The sequence below is a fragment of the Pseudophryne corroboree genome, chromosome 1 (assembly GCF_028390025.1).
Source record: "Pseudophryne corroboree isolate aPseCor3 chromosome 1, aPseCor3.hap2, whole genome shotgun sequence".
Lineage (NCBI taxonomy): Eukaryota > Metazoa > Chordata > Amphibia > Anura > Myobatrachidae > Pseudophryne > Pseudophryne corroboree.
In genome coordinates, this window is record NC_086444.1 from 224,255,345 (window position 1) to 224,274,689 (window position 19,345).

Sequence of the window (19,345 nt, forward strand, 5' to 3'; positions counted from 1 at the left end):
ACATTGCTGTTTGCACATCTCATTCCCCCTGTGTTAGGAAGTAACATTGCTGTTTGCACATCTCATTCCCCCTGTGTTAGGAAGTAACATTGCTGTTTGCACATCTCATTCCCCCTGTGTTAGGAAGTAACATTGCTGTTTGCACATCTCATTCCCCCTGTGTTAGGAAGTAACATTGCTGTTTGCACATCTCATTCCCCCTGTGTTAGGAAGTAACATTGCTGTTTGCACATCTCATTCCCCCTGTGTTAGGAAGTAACATTGCTGTTTGCACATCTCATTCCCCCTGTGTTAGGAAGTAACATTGCTGTTTGCACATCTCATTCCCCCTGTGTTAGGAAGTAACATTGCTGTTTGCACATCTCATTCCCCCTGTGTTAGGAAGTAACATTGCTGTTTGCACATCTCATTCCCCCTGTGTTAGGAAGTAACATTGCTGTTTGCACATCTCATTCCCCCTGTGTTAGGAAGTAACATTGCTGTTTGCACATCTCATTCCCCCTGTGTTAGGAAGTAACATTGCTGTTTGCACATCTCATTCCCCCTGTGTTAGGAAGTAACATTGCTGTTTGCACATCTCATTCCCCCTGTGTTAGGAAGTAACATTGCTGTTTGCACATCTCATTCCCCCTGTGTTAGGAAGTAACATTGCTGTTTGCACATCTCATTCCCCCTGTGTTAGGAAGTAACATTGCTGTTTGCACATCTCATTCCCCCTGTGTTAGGAAGTAACATTGCTGTTTGCACATCTCATTCCCCCTGTGTTAGGAAGTAACATTGCTGTTTGCACATCTCATTCCCCCTGTTGTAGGAACTAACATTGCTTTTTGCACATCTCATTCCCCCTGTGTTAGGAAGTAACATTGCTGTTTGCACATCTCATTCCCCCTGTTGTAGGAACTAACATTGCTTTTTGCACATCTCATTCCCCCTGTGTTAGGAACTAACAATGCTGTTTGCACATCTCATTCCCCCTGTGTTAGGAAGTAACATTGCTGTTTGCACATCTCATTCCCCCTGTGTTAGGAAGTAACATTGCTGTTTGCACATCTCATTCCCCCTGTGTTAGGAACTAACATTGCTTTTTGCACATCTCATTCCCCCTGTGTTAGGAACTAACAATGCTGTTTGCACATCTCATTCCCCCTGTTGTCCTTTTCATAATAAATCTCAAATTGGTGACAAGTTTTGGTATTTCAAAATGAGTTGCAGCTTCCATTTCTATAAAATGGAATTCTTCTCTATAAAATCCCGCATTTTATATGTGTGAACCAATATGTGCAGGCTGCTGTGCCAGTACACACACAATATAATTCCAATATAGGGGGTGATTCAGACCTGATCGCACGCAGCGATCAGGTAGTCACCACCTACAGGGAAGGGGGTAATCGCTGTGCAGAGGTACGAACACTTGTGCAGAGAGCTGCATAAACCAAAGTTTGTGCAGTCTCTGCACAGCTCAGGATTTACTCAGCCGCTGTGATGATCCTGGATGGAGCTGATGTCAGGAACCCTCCCTGGAAACGGCCGGGCTCGCCTGCTTTTTCCTGGACACTCCCTGAAAATGGTGAGTTGCCGCCCACGAACGCCTTCTTCCTGTCATTCTTCTTGCGGTCACCGCTGCGATCGTTTTTTTAGTAGAATCCGTCGCTGTCCAGCGACGCGCCTGCGTATTGCGTTCCACACGCATGCGCTGTTCAGACCCGATCACACGGCTGCAAAAAAGGCAGCGTCCGATTGGGTCTGAATGACCCCCATAGAGCGCAAAATGAATAATGTTCTACATCAAAGCCATTATGACAAAAACTTGTAGTTTTATATACTTAAGTTACAAGTTAAAAGGAAGAAAAACTTGTTTAAAGTGTTTTATTCATTAGCGGCGAGCCTTATCAAGCAAAGCAATAGAAGATTTGATGAACAAATGTAAATGAAGAGTACAATTCTGAAAAATAAGTCTCAAGTTTGGCTTTGTTTTAAGGTCCCTTATTCTTTATTTTATTCAGGTGTTTGATGTGATTTCAACCAGTGAGAAACCTTTGTCAGAACAAGACTGGTACCATGGTGCAATCCCAAGAGTCGAAGCACAAGAACTGTTGAAACAGCAGGGAGACTTCTTGGTGCGAGAGAGCCATGGGAAACCGGGTGAATATGTCCTTTCTGTGTTTTCAGATACACAACGGAGGCATTTTATCATTCAGTATGCTGATGTACGTCTATGAAAACATTCTTTTTATATATATGTTGGCCATGTAAATTTCATGCAGACATTCATTTGTGAATACCAATTATTTTCAACAGATTTAAAGTAAACCACTGTGTGCCATTTTTCAGGGCAGAAGTCCTCACAAATTACCTTTTTATCGTGATCGATATTTTCCATGTAATACTTTGTAGACCCATATCTGCCTACTGTGTTTTACAGATTCACATTGACTTCTACTCCCTAATGCCACCAGTTATTAATGACTACAAGCATATCCCATTTCTTCCCAAAGCCTGATTTCTACATTGTTGTCTGAAGCATTATTTCAGCAACTGTATATCTATGGTTTTATTCTGAACTTTAGTCGTATTGGTTACTAACAAAGGACTTGTGATTTTTGTATTGATAGCACAATTAGCTTTGTTTTCTGCGAGTGTGGAAAACGTCACTTTTCTATCTGTCCTAGAGCCCATACTATGATATTCACCTCTATCCTCCAGTTATGCACAATGGGGCAATGGCATGACAAAGAATATGCAGGCACAATTTATGATTCATTTTGTTGATTGTATAAATACTGTGGTTTCGCAAACATTGAATCATAAAGACCGGGGTTAGTCTTCATGAAGGTTCGTTGCTCTTTGCAAGAATTATTACCAGACAGTTCAGATGTTTTCATAGTCACAGTTTTATGTAATAGAAATTCACCCCAAATGTTCAGTCATATATATATTTTTTCTCTTTTTAAAATAATGTTACAACTATCCATATCATTTACCTTTGAGCTACTTATGTGAGCACATATTGGGTATAAGTGAATTCTATGTGCATTATATTTTTATGACTGTGTAGTATTATTTTTTAGTTTAACTATTAAGCAGAGTCAAACTGTTTTCTCCAACACCATTATGTCTTAGGTGTAGTCATTCACAGTAAGTGTTTGTTCCCTCCTTCTCTGAAGCACACATTACATCTACAGGACATTTGGAAATCATGCATTTTATAGTCTCTTATTAAGTTGCATGACTGTGTTTTACAGTTTAATTTTTTTGCAATTACTGAAATTTGTCGACCATTCATACCAGAATATATATATATATATAACAAAGAAAAGGTTTCCCCAGGGAGCTGGTGATATTCTTTGGTATGTCAAAAATGTTTTCACTTATACAATAAAATAGTCATAAGAAATAGACTTATTTATTTTATAAAACACAGTAAAAATGAGCTGTATCACATGTCCAAAGTGACAATCAACGATGTTTCGTACAGATATTGGTGTTGGTAACAATTAATTTCAGTCACATATCGACATGATGATTGATCCTCCTTGAAGGAACGACAAAATCGCTGTCTTAAACTAGAGACAAACATAAGGAGCGCTGGTTTAAAATTCAATTCATAAATTTAATATCAATTTAAACACACATAGTATAGTAAAAACTCAATTGAGTATCTATATAAGCTGACGCTTCAATAAGCTCATAAAAGTGCACATAACTGTATTTAAAAGTTCAAAGATAGATTCCAATCATGATCTACAGCAACAGAAATCAGATGGTAATTGTCGGTCAAAGCTTAATTAGCAATCCAGGGTTCCTTTTATCTGCCTTTCAGTTGTAATTATGTCCTCCAAGTGCGCAGATGATTAGAGAGCATAGAATGGTTTTATGATAATTCAGATTAGAGCTCTATAGCAGTTCAATTATCCGTTTAGTATAATCACACAGACCATGCAGAAGATGGAATTACCAGACCAGGCTGTCACGGAAATTTCTCCACCAAATTGCTAGTATTTTTCAAGCTGACACTGCATGGATACTTAACGGTGTTGGACCCAGCGGTCAGGATGTCCCAGGAGGGCTTGCCGGATATGGCGGTCACGGCGTTCGGTCCTCACAGCTGGTAGACGCACTGAAAGGTTTGTACACGGAGGAAACGAGTGTCAGGGAACCAGGCTGGCTGTAGCATACACAGTGCACAATGGAGCATCCTCTACGCGTTTCTCCGCTCTAGTGGTAAGCGGTTTCCTCAGGAGGTTAATACAGGTGTCCATAGCAGGTATGCTTATAAAGTCCATTCAGCCAATAAGAAAGTCTCATTCGTTTGGACTACACCTGTATTTAATTGATGCACCAGCTTAATTCATTCAGAGGAAATAAACCTATCTATCTTTATAGGGAAAACTCTATCAATCGATAAAACATGCTTAAGGGAGATTACATGTATCTAAATTCTTTGTTGACACATCAATAATTGCATACAGGTATATAAATTATAGTATTCTACATAACATTTCCTTTTCTCTGACGTCCTAGTGGATGCTGGGAACTCCGTAAGGACCATGGGGAATAGCGGCTCCGCAGGAGACAGGGCACATCTAAAGAAAGCTTTAGGATCACCTGGTGTGCACTGGCTCCTCCCCCTATGACCCTCCTCCAAGCCTCAGTTAGATTTCTGTGCCCGACGAGAAGGGTGCACACTAGGGGCTCTCCTGAGCTCTTTGTGAAAGTTTTAGTTTAGGTTTATTATTTTCAGTGAGACCTGCTGGCAACAGGCTCACTGCATCGAGGGACTAAGGGGAGAAGAAGCGAACTCACCTGCGTGCAGAGTGGATTGGGCTTCTTAGGCTACTGGACATTAGCTCCAGAGGGATGATCACAGGTTCAGCCTGGATGGGTCACCGGAGCCGCGCCGCCGGCCCCCTTACAGAGCCAGAAGAGCGAAGAGGTCCGGAAAAATCGGCGGCAGAAGACTTTCCTGTCTTCAGATAAAGGTAGGCGCACAGCACCGCAGCTGTGCGCCATTGCTCTCAGCACACTTCACACTCTGGTCACTGAGGGTGCAGGGCGCTGGGGGGGCAGCGCCCTGAGACGCAATAAATCGTTAGAAAACCTTTTATGGCTAAAATAAATGCATCACATATAACTCCTGGGCTATATGGATGCATTTAACCCCTGCCAAAACATACAAGAAAACGGATGATAGGCTCCGCCCCTTTCTCTGCGTTCTTATCTCCTCAGCACACTGGCGCCATTTTCCCTCACAGCTCAGTTGGAGGGAAGCTCCCTGGCTCTCCCCTGCAGTCACTACACTACAGAAAGGGGTTAAAAAAGAGAGGGGGGCACAAATTAGGCGCAGTATAAACAATACAGCAGCTATAAAGGGAAAAACACTTATATAAGGTTATCCCTGTATATATATAGCGCTCTGGTGTGTGCTGGCAAAACTCTCCCTCTGTCTCCCCAAAGGGCTAGTGGGGTCCTGTCCTCTATCAGAGCATTCCCTGTGTGTGTGCTGTGTGTCGGTACGTTTGTGTCGACATGTATGAGGAGAAAAATGATGAGGAGACGGAGTAGAGTGTCTGTAATAGTGTTGTCACCCCCTGGGGGGTCGACACCTGAGTGGATGTACTGTGGAAATTGCGTGACAGTGTCAGCTTTGTATAAAAGACAGTGGTTGACATGAGACAGCCGGCTACTCAGCTTTGTCAGATTGTGTTTGGGCTGTGTCCCCGGAGGGGGCGCTAGTGGGTCAGTGGAGGTAGATGGGAGAAAACGAGGAGGTTGGATAACGTTCCTGCGCATGAGCGCAATGGTATTTATTTGGCAGATGATATTAAACAGGATGGTAGCAGAAACAATAATAACAGATGAATAAAGTCAATCACTCAGCATGATAACTGAAAGTCTATGGCAATGGATGACAGATGACTTGAGAAAATAATAACCGGTAATATATAAACAGAAGAACAAGTGCTTGTGAAATGGTTCTGGTTTGGAAACCAGTGCAGGTTTTAAAACAGGAAACTTAGGCAGCAAGGTGTAGAATGGCAAACCTGAGCAGAGGCAGGAGTCTGACTTCACAGTGCAGGTGATGAGGCACTGGCAGCAGCAAGCTGTATCACAGGTGGAGGAATGAAACACACCTGGAGTCAGTCTCAACTGCAGGCTGAAGCACACAAGGTGGTGATGAGTGTGAAGCCTTGTTGCAGGTTGCAGGTATTGCTGGGCCTTGAAGTTCCACGGAGCTGTGCAGAGTAACCAGGAGTACAAGTTCTTAACCAGAGAACCAGGAACACAGGAGGAACAGGAACAGATCCTTTCACATGGGTCGCAGGAATGACACAAAGTCCAGGATGCCTGCAGACTGATCCTGCAGTCTCTTATGTACCCCATGGTGCACAGGGATTGGATGAGTGAAGGAAAGTGGGTGCGGCCAAGCACCGGATTGGCCGCAGTGTACTGGCTGTTTACAGACTGTCATGGCGGCGCCCACGCTGCGGCCCAGCAGGGACGCGGCGCGCCACATGCCCGCTGTCCCAGGAATGCTCCCAGGCCCCTGATGATGTCCCATGGCAGGGGCATAGGTGACAGGCGACCGCAGGGAGCCAGGACGGAGTCCGCAGCGGCGGACGGATGTCAGCCTGGCAAGTCGATTCCTGACAGTACCCCCTCCTTTAGGGGTGGACACCGAACACCCACGTGATTTGGAGGGATGAGTGCTGTGGAAGACACGGACCAACCTAGGAGCATGGACATCGGACGAATTCACCCAACTTCTCTCCTCTGGGCCATAACCGGACCAATCGACCAGGTACTGGAGACGTCCATACCGACAACGGGAGTCCAGAATTTTGTTGATCTCGAATTCCACGCCCCGCTGAGTTCGAACCTTGGGACCTACTGGAAGAGTATTCTGAAAGCGGTTTAGGACTAGAGGTCTGAGGAGAGAAATATGAAAAGCGTTAGGTATACGAAGGGAAGATGGTAACTTTAATTTATAGGCCACTGGGTTGATGACTCTTTCGACAGGGTAAGGACCAATGAAGCGTGGTGCAAACTTCATGGATGGGACCCTGAGACGGAGGTTACGGGTTGATAGCCAAACCTTGTCCCCAGGTTTCAAATGGGGAACCGCACGTCTCTTGCGGTCGGCAAAGACCTTGTACCGACTGGAGGCCTTTTTGAGGGAAACGTGAATTTTTCTCCAAATAGATGAAAACTGAGTCAGAGCAGTAGTGGCAGCAGGAACATCCATATGAGGGAGTTCTTGGAAATCAGGTACACGGGGATGTTGCCCATATACTGCAAAGAATGGTGTCGTTTCAGTGGCAGTATGGTATCGAAAGTTGTGGGCAAACTCGGCCCATGGGAGCAGATCGAACCAGTCATCCTGGGAAGATGAAACATATAATCTTAAAAAAGTCTCAAGTTCTTGATTGACCCTCTCTGTCTGCCCATTCGTCTGAGGATGGTATGAAGATGAAAACTTCAGTTTGACCTGCATGGCAGAACAGAGGGCCCTCCAAAACCTCGCTACAAACTGTACCCCCCGGTCAGATATTATTTCAGAGGGTAAACCATGTAAGCGGAAAATCTCCCGTAGGAAGATTTGGGCAAGTTTTGGGGCAGAAGGGAGACCCTGGAGAGGAACAAAATGAGCCATCTTGGTGAATCTGTCCACTACAACCCAAATGGTATTATGTCCTTGAGAAGGAGGAAGGTCGGTGATAAAATCCATGGACAGGTGTGACCAGGGACGACTAGGGATAGACAGTGGTTGTAACTGACCTGCTGGAGACTGACGAGGAGTCTTGTGCTGCACACATTTAGGACAGGATGCCACGAAATCCTGGATGTCCATTTTCATCTTTGGCCACCAATATGTAGCAGAAAGGAACTTGTAGGTCTTCAGGACCCCAGGATGACCAGTAAACTTGGATTGATGGGCACAAGATAGCAACTTGGGACGGAGATCTGGGGAAACAAAAGTCTTACCAGGAGGAGGAGCTGGGGAGACTTGAGATGCAGCGAAAACCACGGGACTCAGGATGGAATGTGGCACTGAGTCAGATGTTCCTTCTTCAGATTCCATGGATCGGGATAACGCGTCGGCTTTCACATTCTGCGAACCTGGGCGGAAATGAAGCTTGAAATTAAAACGTGAGAAAAACATAGCCCACCTGGACTGGCGAGGGTTAAGGCACTGAGCTGCCTTTAAATATAGCAGGTTTTTATGATCCGTGTAGATATTAAACGGATGTTTGGCCCCTTCTAGGAGATATCTCCATTCCTCGAGAGCCAGCTTGATCGCCAGTAGTTCTTGATCTCCCACGGAGTAGTTAGCTTCTGCAGGAAGAAACTTTCGAGAATAAAATCCACAAGGATGGACTTTCCCATCGGATCCCTTCTGGGAGAGAACAGCTCCAACCCCAACTGTAGAGGCATCTACCTCCAACTCGAATGGTCTGTTGACATCTGGCTGAGACAGCACTGGAGCAGACATAAAGGCTAGCTTGATCTTCTGGAAGGCTGCCAAGGCTTCTTCTGACCAGTTGGAATGGTCTGCCCCTTTCCGAGTTAGGTTGGTAATAGGAGCGATGAGAGTGGAGAATCCTCGAATAAATTTTCTATAGTAGTTGGCGAAACCCAGGAATCGCTGGATAGACTTGAGAGAGTTTGGAATGGACCAATTGGCAATAGCTTCCAATTTTGTCGGGTCCATCTGAAGATCCGATCCGGAAATTATATAACCCAGGAAGGGTATAGAGGGAACTTCAAAGGTGCATTTAGATAGTTTCCCGTAGAGCCGGTTCTCACGAAGACGTCGGAGAACTTCACAAACTTGTAGACGATGAGATGGAAGGTCTTGGGAGAAGATAAGGATATCATCTAAGTAAACAACGAGGTACTTATACAGGACATCACGAAAGATTTCGTTCACAAAGTGTTGAAACACTGCTGGAGCATTACTCAACCCAAATGGCATTACCAGGTATTCATAATGGCCATCTCGAGTGTTGAAAGCTGTCTTCCACTCGTCACCACTCCGGATTCTGACGAGATTATAGGCACCGCGGAGATCTAACTTGGTGAAGATGCGGGCTCCTTTAACTCTGTCAAATAATTCGGTAATGAGTGGTAATGGATAACTATTCTTGATAGTAATGTCATTGAGACCCCGATAGTCAATGCATGGACGCAGTCCTCCATCCTTCTTTTTAACAAAGAAGAAACCTGCACCAGCGGGAGATGATGACGGACGGATGAATCCCTTCTGAAGATTCTCTCTGATGTAATTACTCATCGCCTCAGTTTCAGGAACAGACAACGGGTAGGTGCGCCCCCTAGGTGGCTTCTTGCCAGGAAGGAGATCGATGGGACAATCCCATTCCCTATGGGGCGGCAGGATATCAGCAGCCTTTTCACAGAAGACGTCTGAGAAGTCTTGATAAGCTGCTGGGAGACTTGACTGTGTCTTTACTTCGGTAGACTTAATGGGACACACTTGGGCTAAGCAGGATTGATGACAATGTGAACCGCATGAGGTAAGCTGCAACGTTGACCAGTCAAACTGTGGATTATGTAGCTGGAGCCAGGGCATGCCCAAGACAATCTCCTGGGTGGCTTGAGGGATGACCAGGAACTTGATCAGTTCAGAATGGAGAAATCCAACTCCCAGAACCACTGGAACAGTTTGATGAGAAATGTTCCCCTTGGAGATTCGACTACCATCCACAGCAGTAATGTAAACTGGACAAGAAAGTTCACAGGTAGATAGGCAAAATTTATTTACCGCAGCTTGGGTGATAAAGTTTCCTGCAGCACCGCAGTCCACTAATGCTGCCGCAGACTGGAGCCCAACTGGAGTCTCTAGCATCACTGGAAGGATGAGGTCTTGTTGAGAAGGAGCTTGACTGAAAGATCCTAACTTGACTCCTCCCTTACAAGTCAGGATCTGGCGTTTCCCGAACGCACCGTGCAGGAGTTAATCTGATGGCCCGCAGCAGCACAGTATAGGCAGAGTCTCTCACGTATTCTTCTTGCCCGCTCTTCAGGAGTTAGGCGGGACCTATTTATCTGCATAGGCTCGTCAGAAGAGGGAGACTGAAACTGTACAGAAGGTATGAACCTTGATCTGCGTGGCTCACTCCGAGCGCGTTCATTATTGCGTTCGCGGATGCGAGAGTCCAACTTAATGCACAGGGAGGTCAAATCAGACAGTTGAACAGGAATGTCACGGGTCGCCAATTCATCCTTGATCCGATCCGAGAGTCCGTGCCAGAAAGCTGCTACCAGAGCTTGGTTGTTCCACTGAACCTCTGCAGCCAACGTCTGGAACTGGATGACATATTGTCCCATGCTTCGGGTACCTTGACGAAGTTGGATCAGGTCTGCCGAAGCTGATGTAGCACGACCAGGCTCGTCAAAGATCCGTCTGAAGGTTGACACGAAGTCTGTGTAGTTGTTAATCAGAGGGTCAGCACGTTCCCACAGAGGAGACACCCAACTCAGAGCAGATCCAGAGAGTAAGGAGATGATGTAGGCAACCTTGGATCTTGGCGTGGGGAAATTATGTGGCAATAACTCAAACTGTATTTCACATTGATTGAGAAACCCGCGACATAACTTAGGACTGCCATCATACTTGCTCGGCACGGGCAGATGCAGACGTGACACTGGAGCTGATGCAGCCGGCATAGAAGAACTCACAGCACTGGCAGGTGCTGGAGTAACAGGAACAGTAGGAGAGAGTACACTAGGCAGGGATTGCTGTAGTGTATCTAATCGGGAGGACATCCCTTGCAGGAATTGAAGCATCTGCTGCTGCGCAACCTCTTGACCATCCAGACGGGAGACCAGATTTTGCAAGGCCTCTGACCCCACACTCCGTCCACCATCCGAGTCCATCGATCCTGGACTTACTGTCAGATTGTGTTTGGGCTGTGTCCCCGGAGGGGGCGCTAGTGGGTCAGTGGAGGTAGATGGGAGAAAACGAGGAGGTTGGATAACGTTCCTGCGCATGAGCGCAATGGTATTTATTTGGCAGATGATATTAAACAGGATGGTAGCAGAAACAATAATAACAGATGAATAAAGTCAATCACTCAGCATGATAACTGAAAATCTATGGCAATGGATGACAGATGACTTGAGAAAATAATAACCGGTAATATATAAACAGAAGAACAAGTGCTTGTGAAATGGTTCTGGTTTGGAAACCAGTGCAGGTTTTAAAACAGGAAACTTAGGCAGCAAGGTGTAGAATGGCAAACCTGAGCAGAGGCAGGAGTCTGACTTCACAGTGCAGGTGATGAGGCACTGGCAGCAGCAAGCTGTATCACAGGTGGAGGAATGAAACACACCTGGAGTCAGTCTCAACTGCAGGCTGAAGCACACAAGGTGGTGATGAGTGTGAAGCCTTGTTGCAGGTTGCAGGTATTGCTGGGCCTTGAAGTTCCACGGAGCTGTGCAGAGTAACCAGGAGTACAAGTTCTTAACCAGAGAACCAGGAACACAGGAGGAACAGGAACAGATCCTTTCACATGGGTCGCAGGAATGAGACAAAGTCCAGGATGCCTGCAGACTGATCCTGCAGTCTCTTATGTACCCCATGGTGCACAGGGATTGGATGAGTGAAGGAAAGTGGGTGCGGCCAAGCACCGGATTGGCCGCAGTGTACTGGCTGTTTACAGACTGTCATGGCGGCGCCCACGCTGCGGCCCAGCAGGGACGCGGCGCGCCACATGCCCGCTGTCCCAGGAATGCTCCCAGGCCCCTGATGATGTCCCATGGCAGGGGCATAGGTGACAGGCGACCGCAGGGAGCCAGGACGGAGTCCGCAGCGGCGGACGGATGTCAGCCTGGCAAGTCGATTCCTGACAAGCTTGTGCATGTCCAGACGTCTCATATAGGGGCTCTAAAGCGCCCGTTACCTCAGATACAGACGCCGACACGGATACTGACTCCTGTGTCGACGGTGAAGAGACAACCGTGATTTCAAAATAGGGCCACACATTGCATGATTGAGGCAATGAAAAAAGTTTACACTTTTCTGATAATATGAATACCACCAAAAAAAAAAGGGGTATTATGTTGGTGAGGAAAAACTTCCTGTAGTTTTCCTGAATCTGAGAAATAAAATGCGTGGGTTTCCCCCCGATAACAATTGATAATTTCTAAAAAGTTATTGGCAGTATACCTTTTCCCGCCAGAGGTTAGGGTGCGTTGGGAAACACCCCCTAGGGGGGATAAGGCGCTCACACGCTTGTAAGAACAAGGGCTCTACCCTCTCTTGAGATGGCCGCCCTTAAGGATCCTGCTGATAGAAAGCAGGAGGGTATCCTAAAATGTATTTACACACATACTGGTGTTATACTGCGACCAGCAATCGCCTCAGCCTGGATGTGCAGTGCTGGGTTGGCGTGGTCGGATTCCCTGACTGGAAATATGATATCCTAGATAAGGACAGTATATTATTGCCTATAGAGCAATTAAAAGATGCATTTCTATATATGCATGATGCACAGCGGAATATTTGCCGACTGGCATCAAGTATAAGTGCGTTGTCCAATTATACCAGTAAAGTGGTCAGGTGATGCGGATTCCAAACGGCATTTGGAAGTATTGCCTTAAAAGAGGGGATGTACCCCAGGTCGCCTCTCAAAATAAGACGCCGTATTATCAGGCGCAGGCCTGGTTGGCAAGCGGACAAAAGGGTTCCTCTTTTCTGCTCGTGACAGAGGGAGAGGAAAATGGCTGCAGAGATCAGCCAGTTCCAATGAACAGAAACTCTTTTCCGCCTCTGCCAAGCCCTCAGTATGACGCTAGGGCTTTACAAGTTCAGGCACGGTGGGGTCCCGTTCTCAATGAATTTCAGTGCGCAGTGGGCTCACTCGCAAGTAGACCCCTGGATCCTTCAGGTAATATTTCAGGGGTACAAATTGGAATTCGAGACGTATCCCCCTCGCCGTTTCCAAAGGTCTGTTTTACCGACGTCTCCCGCTGACAGGGAGGCAGTTTTGGAAACCATTCACAAGCTGTATTCCCAGCAGGTGATAATCAAGGTACCCCTCCTGCAACAGGGAACGGGGTATTATTCCACACTATTGTGGTACCGAAGCCAGACGGCTCGGTGAGACCGATTTTAAAATCAAAAATCTAAAATCTTTGAACACTTGCATACAGAGGTTCAAATTCAAAATTGAGTCACTCAGAGCAGTGATTGCAAACCTGGAAGAAGGGGACTACATGATGTCTCGGGACATCAAGGATGCTTACCTTCATGTCAAAATTTACCCTTCTCACCAAGGGTATTTCAGGTTATGGTACAGAACTGTCACTATCAGTTCGGACGCTGCCGTAGGGATGGTCCACGGCACCCCGGGTCTTTACTGAAGTAATGACCGTAATGATGATATTCCTTCGAAGGAAGGGAATTTTAGTTATCCGTTACTTGGACGATTCCCTGATAAGGGTAAGATCCAGGGAACAGTTGGAGATCGGTGTAGCACTATATCAGGTAGTGTTGCGGCAGCACGATTGGATTCTCAATATTCCAAAATCGCAGCTGGTTCCGACGACTTGTCTTCTGTTCCTAGGGATGATCCTGGACACAGTCCAGAAAGAAGGTGTTTCTCCCGGAGGAGAAAGCCAGGGAGTTATCCGAGCTAGTCAGGAACCTCCTAAAACCGAACCAAGTCTCAGTGCATCAATGCACAAGGGTTCTGGGTAAAAATGGTGGCTTCCTACGAAGCAATCCCATTCGGCAGATTCCACGCAAGACTTTCTAGTGGAACCTACTGGACAAATGGTCCGGGTCGCATCTTCAGATGCTTCAGCGGATAACCCTGTCACCGGGGACAAGGGTATCCCTCCTGTGGTGGTTGCAGAGTGCTCATCTTCTAGAGGGCCGCAGATTCGGCATTCGGGACTGGGTCCTGGTGGCCACGGATGCCAGCCTGCGAGGCTGGGGAGCAGTCACACAGGGAAGGAATTTCCAGGGCTTATGGTCAAGCCTGGAGACATCTCTTCATATAAACATTCTGGAACTAAGGGCCATTTACAATGCCCTAAGTCAAGCGAAACCCCTGCTTCAGGGTCAGGCGGTATTGATCCAATCGGACAACATCACATCAGTCGCCCACGTAAACAGACAGGGCGGCACGGGAAGCAGGGGGGCAATGGCAGAAGCTGCAAGGATTCTTCGCTGGGCGGAAAATCATGTGATAGCACTGTCAGCAGTGTTCATTCCGGGAGTGGACAACTGGGAAGCAGACTTCCTCAGCAGACACGACCTTCACCCGGGAGAGTGGGGACTTCACCCAGAAGTCTTCCACCTGATTGTAAACCGTTGGGAAAAACCAAAGGTGGACATAATGGCGTCCCGTCTAAACAAAAAACTAGACAGATATTGCGCCAGGTCAGGGGACCCTCAGGCAATAGCGGTGGATGCTCTGGTAACACCGTGGGTGTACCAGTCAGTGTATGTGTTCCCTCCTCTGCCTCTCATACCAAAAGTACTGAGAATCATAAGAAGGAGAGGAGTAAGAACTATACTCGTGGTTCCGGATTGGCCAAGAAGGACTTGGTATCCGGAACTTCAAGAGATGCTCACGGACGAACCGTGGCCTCTACCTCTAAGAAAGGACCTGCTCCAGCAGGGGCCTTGTCTGTTCCAAGACTTACCGCGGCTGCGTTTGACGGCTTGGCGGTTGAACGCCGGATCCTGAAGGAAAAGGCATTCCAGATGAAGTCATCCCTACCCTGGTCAAGGCCAGGAAGGACGTAACCGCAAAACATTATCACCGCATTTGGCGAAAATATGTTGCGTGGTGGGAGGCCAAGAAGGCCCCTACAGAGGAATTTCAACTGGGTCGTTTCCTGCATTTCCTGCAAACAGGACAGTCTATGGGCCTAAAATTAGGGTCCATTAAGGTTCAAATTTCGGCCCTGTCGATTTTCTTCCAAAAGGAACTGGCTTCAGTGCCTGAAGTTCAGACATTTGTAAAAGGGGTACTGCATATACAGCCTCCTTTTGTGCCTCCAGTGGCACCTTGGGATCTCAATGTTGTGTTGAGTTTCCTAAAGTCACATTGGTTTGAACCACTCACCACTGTGGACTTAAAATATCTCACATGGAAGGTGACGATGCTGTTAGCCCTGGCTTCAGCCAGGCGTGTGTCAGAATTGGCGGCTTTATCATATAAAAGCCCTTATTTAATATTTCATTCTGACAGGGCAGAATTGAGGACTTGTCCTCAATTTCTACCTAAGGTGGTTTCTGCATTTCACATGAAGCAACCTATTGTGGTACCTGCGGCTACTAAGGACTTGGAGGATTCCAAGTTGCTTGACGTGGTCAGGGCCCTGAAAATATATGTTTCCAGGACGGCTGGAGTCAGAAAATCTGACTCGCTGTTTATCCTGTATGCACCCAACAAACTGGGTGCTCCTGCTTCTAAGCAGACGATTGCTCGTTGGATTTGTAGTACAATTCAGTTTGCACATTCTGTGGCAGGCCTGCCACAGCCAAAAATCTTAAAATGCCCACTCCACAAGGAAGGTGGGCTCATCTTGGGCAGCTGCCCGAGGGGTCTCGGCTTTACAACTTTGCCGAGCAGTTACTTGGTCAGGAGCAAATACGTTTGTAAAATTCTACAAATTTGATACCCTGGCTGAGGAGGACCTGGAGTTCTCTCATTCGGTGCTGCAGAGTCATCCGCACTCTCCCGCCCGTTTGGGAGCTTTGGTATAATCCCCATGGTCCTTACGGAGTTCCCAGCATCCACTAGGACGTCAGAGAAAATAAGAATTTACTTACCGATAATTCTATTTCTCGTAGTCCGTAGTGGATGCTGGGCGCCCATCCCAAGTGCGGATTGTCTGCAATACTGGTACATAATTATTGTTACCAAAAAATTCGGGTTATTGTTGTAGTGAGCCATCTTTTATAGAGGCTTCTCTATTATCATGCTGTTAACTGGGTTCAGATCACAAGTTGTACAGTGTGATTGGTGTGGCTGGTATGAGTCTTACCCGGGATTCAAAATCCTTCCTTATTGTGTACGCTCGTCCGGGCACAGTATCCTAACTGAGGCTTGGAGGAGGGTCATAGGGGGAGGAGCCAGTGCACACCAGGTGATCCTAAAGCTTTCTTTAGATGTGCCCTGTCTCCTGCGGAGCCGCTATTCCCCATGGTCCTTACGGAGTTCCCAGCATCCACTACGGACTACGAGAAATAGAATTATCGGTAAGTAAATTCTTATTATTTCATTATTATTTAATTTATGGCATCACAGAGAACATCAGTATCATTTAAACAGAAAATGCCTATAGCACTCCTAATATTACTCAGAGCTTTGGTTTAAGCATAAGTCTCAATAGCTAATCAGGTAAGTTCTCGGACTCCAGCTCCCAAGGTCACAGGATCGAGCCACAGCGAGACCCACAACAAAATCAGATCACAACCTTAATTTATGTAGTTATTTACTTTAGCTTTTTTAAGTAGACAATATTTCAACATTGCCAGACCTAGACTAATAAAGTTTTTTTTATATAAAAAAATATGTACAGGTTGAGTATCCCTTATCCAAAATGCTTGGGACCAGAGGTATTTTGGATATGGGATTTTTCCGTATTTTGGAATAACTGCATACCATAATGAGATATCATGGTGTTGGGACCTAAATCTAAGCACAGAATGCATTTGTGTTACATATACACCTTATACACACAGCCTGAAGGTCATTGTAGCCAATATTTTTTGTAACTTTGTGCATTAAACAAAGTGTGTGTACATTCACACAATTTATGTATGTTTCAAATACACCTTATACACACAGCCTGAAGGTCATTTAATACAATATTTTTAATAACTTTGTGTATTAAACAAAGTTTGTATACATTGAGCCATCAAAAAACAAAGGTTTCACTGTCTCACTCTCACTAAAAATAAGTCTGTATTTCGGAATATTCCGTATTTTGGAATATTTGGATATGGGATACTCAACCTGTATAAATATATAACCAGACACCCACAAAAAAAAAAAAAAAAGTAATAGTATTCTATAGATACATAGTCATACAATATTGGGCCATAGACTATTTTGTCATATGTTGTTCATTTCAATGTTTTCGTTCAAACCCATTGGAACAAGGGTATTAAGCGAACAGATCCAATACGCCTCTCGCTTACAGAGGCGATTGAACCTATCGCCACCTCTTGGGGTCTCTTCTATGTGCTCAATGCCCTTAATAGAGATAACCTTAATGTCCCCCTCATGTGATTGAACCACATGTCTGGGCACACTGTGCATGAGTGACTTCTTATTAATAAGTCTTCTATGTTCTAAGAACCGTGTGTTGAGTGACCGGGTAGTACGACCTACATACTGCAGGCCACATATGCAAGTTATTACATATATAACATATGTGGTCTGACAGGTAATGGATCCGATAATACTAAATTTATAATTCCCAGTGTCTTTCGGGGCTGAAAAGTCATGGCTCTCTGAATCAATGAATCTACAGGTGATACATCTGGGTTTAAAACATTTCTTACATTGTCCTCTCTGTGCCTGAGATATATGAGGCTTCTTAGTGCAGTAAGTAGAAATGGGTTTGAAATAACTGGGTGAAAGGTGGTTTTGTAGGTTGTTAGCTCTTTTGAAAACTATTCTAGGTTTATCATTCAAACACCCTGATAGCACCTTGTCCATCTTTAACACAGAGAAGTTTTTTGTCAGGATATCTCTAATCTTATTTGATGAATTATTAAATCTTGAAATAAAGAGTGGTTCATTATTTTCTGATATATAACTGATCTTCTTTTTTTCAGATTTATCTAGTAGAATTTCCTGCCTACATTGTTTTGGTACCTCCTCATAAGCCAAATCTAGGAGAAATTTCGGATAGCATTGATCCAAAAGAGATTGTGTCAGTTCCCTACTTTGGATAATAAAATCATTCTCATTGGAACAATTTCTTTTAATCCTCAGATACTGGCTTTTGGGGATATTATTGACCCAAGGTTTATAGTGGCAACTTGTGTATCCCAAGAAAGTGTTACAGTCAACCTTTTTTCTAAATGTTTTAGTTTGAATAGGTTGATTAATTGCCCCAGCGTGTAGTGCGATATCCAGGAACGTCATATCCGTCTTATGAACTGTGCTTGTGAAAAAAAGACCAAAAGTGTTTGAATTAAGAAAATCAATAAAATGTGGAACAGATGTTGTGTCCCCTTTCCAAATAATAAACAAATCATCTATGTACCTACCATAGAGCACCAGGTTCGCTCCGAAGGGGCCCCCCCATATGTACTGATTTTCAAGGTTCCCCATATATAAGTTGGCAAAGCTTGGAGCGAACCTGGTGCCCATGGCGGTACCATGAATCTGCAAGAAAAATTCATCATTAAACAAAAAATAATTGTGTTTAAGAATATACCAGATAGAATCCAAAATAAAGTGACAGTGCTCACGTGACAGTGTGGAATCCTGAGATAAATACTTCTCTATAACTTTAAGACCCAGATCATGCGGTATGTTGGTGTAGAGTGATTCTACATCACAGGTAACTAGCAAGAAATCTTCTTGCCATTTCAGCTCCCTGATTAGGTGTAAAAAGTGGGTGGTATCTTTTATATAAGACCTTAAACTTTTGACATGTGGCTGTAAAAAGAAATCAACATATGCAGATAAATTAGAAGTGAGTGACCCTACACCCGAAATAATAGGACGTCCAGGAGGTGAAAAAAGTGATTTATGAATTTTAGGGAGGTGATAATAAGTGGGAGTGATAGGATGTGCATTAAATAAAAAATGATATTCCTCCCTGGATATCACACCACACGCCAGGGCATCAGCCAATATTTGTTTTAGATCACACAGGAACCTAATGGTAGGATCTCCTGGTAATTTCTTATAGAATTTCACATTAGTTAGCTGGCGATCTGCTTCCTGTATATAATCAACCACATCTTGTACCACTCCCCCTCCTCCCTTGTTCGCATTTTTTATAATAATAGACTTATCTTTTTTCAAATTGCTAATGGCCCTTCTTTCATTAGGATGAAGGTTGTCCCTCTTAAATACATTATTCCCCTTAGACAGTCTTCCCGAGGGCATACATAGCTCTTTAAAGTCTTGTAAAGTAGTGGTATAGAAGGTCTCTATAAAACCACTTTTGTATTGAGTAGGGTAGAATTCACTCTTTTTCTTAAAGGGTCTGTTTATTTTTGCTCTAGATACATCATAGATTTGCATTGTTTGTGATGGGTCTCCCTCCTCTTGTAATTCTATTACTTTTTTTTTTTTTTTTTGTGTGGGTGTCTGGTTATATATATATATATATATATATA

The 19,345-nt window shown here is 45.0% G+C and overlaps 1 protein-coding gene across 5 annotated transcripts in view; it reads left to right on the plus strand.

Moving 5' to 3' along the window:
- FER (FER tyrosine kinase) overlaps positions 1-19,345 on the plus strand; it is a 634,526-nt gene that overhangs the window by 334,290 nt on the left and 280,891 nt on the right. For all 5 annotated transcript variants that reach the window (XM_063964096.1, XM_063964094.1, XM_063964097.1 and 2 more), the window contains one exon: positions 2,004-2,207. In XM_063964096.1, the coding sequence (XP_063820166.1) occupies positions 2,004-2,207 (204 nt within the window). The remainder of the gene's footprint in view (positions 1-2,003; positions 2,208-19,345) is intronic.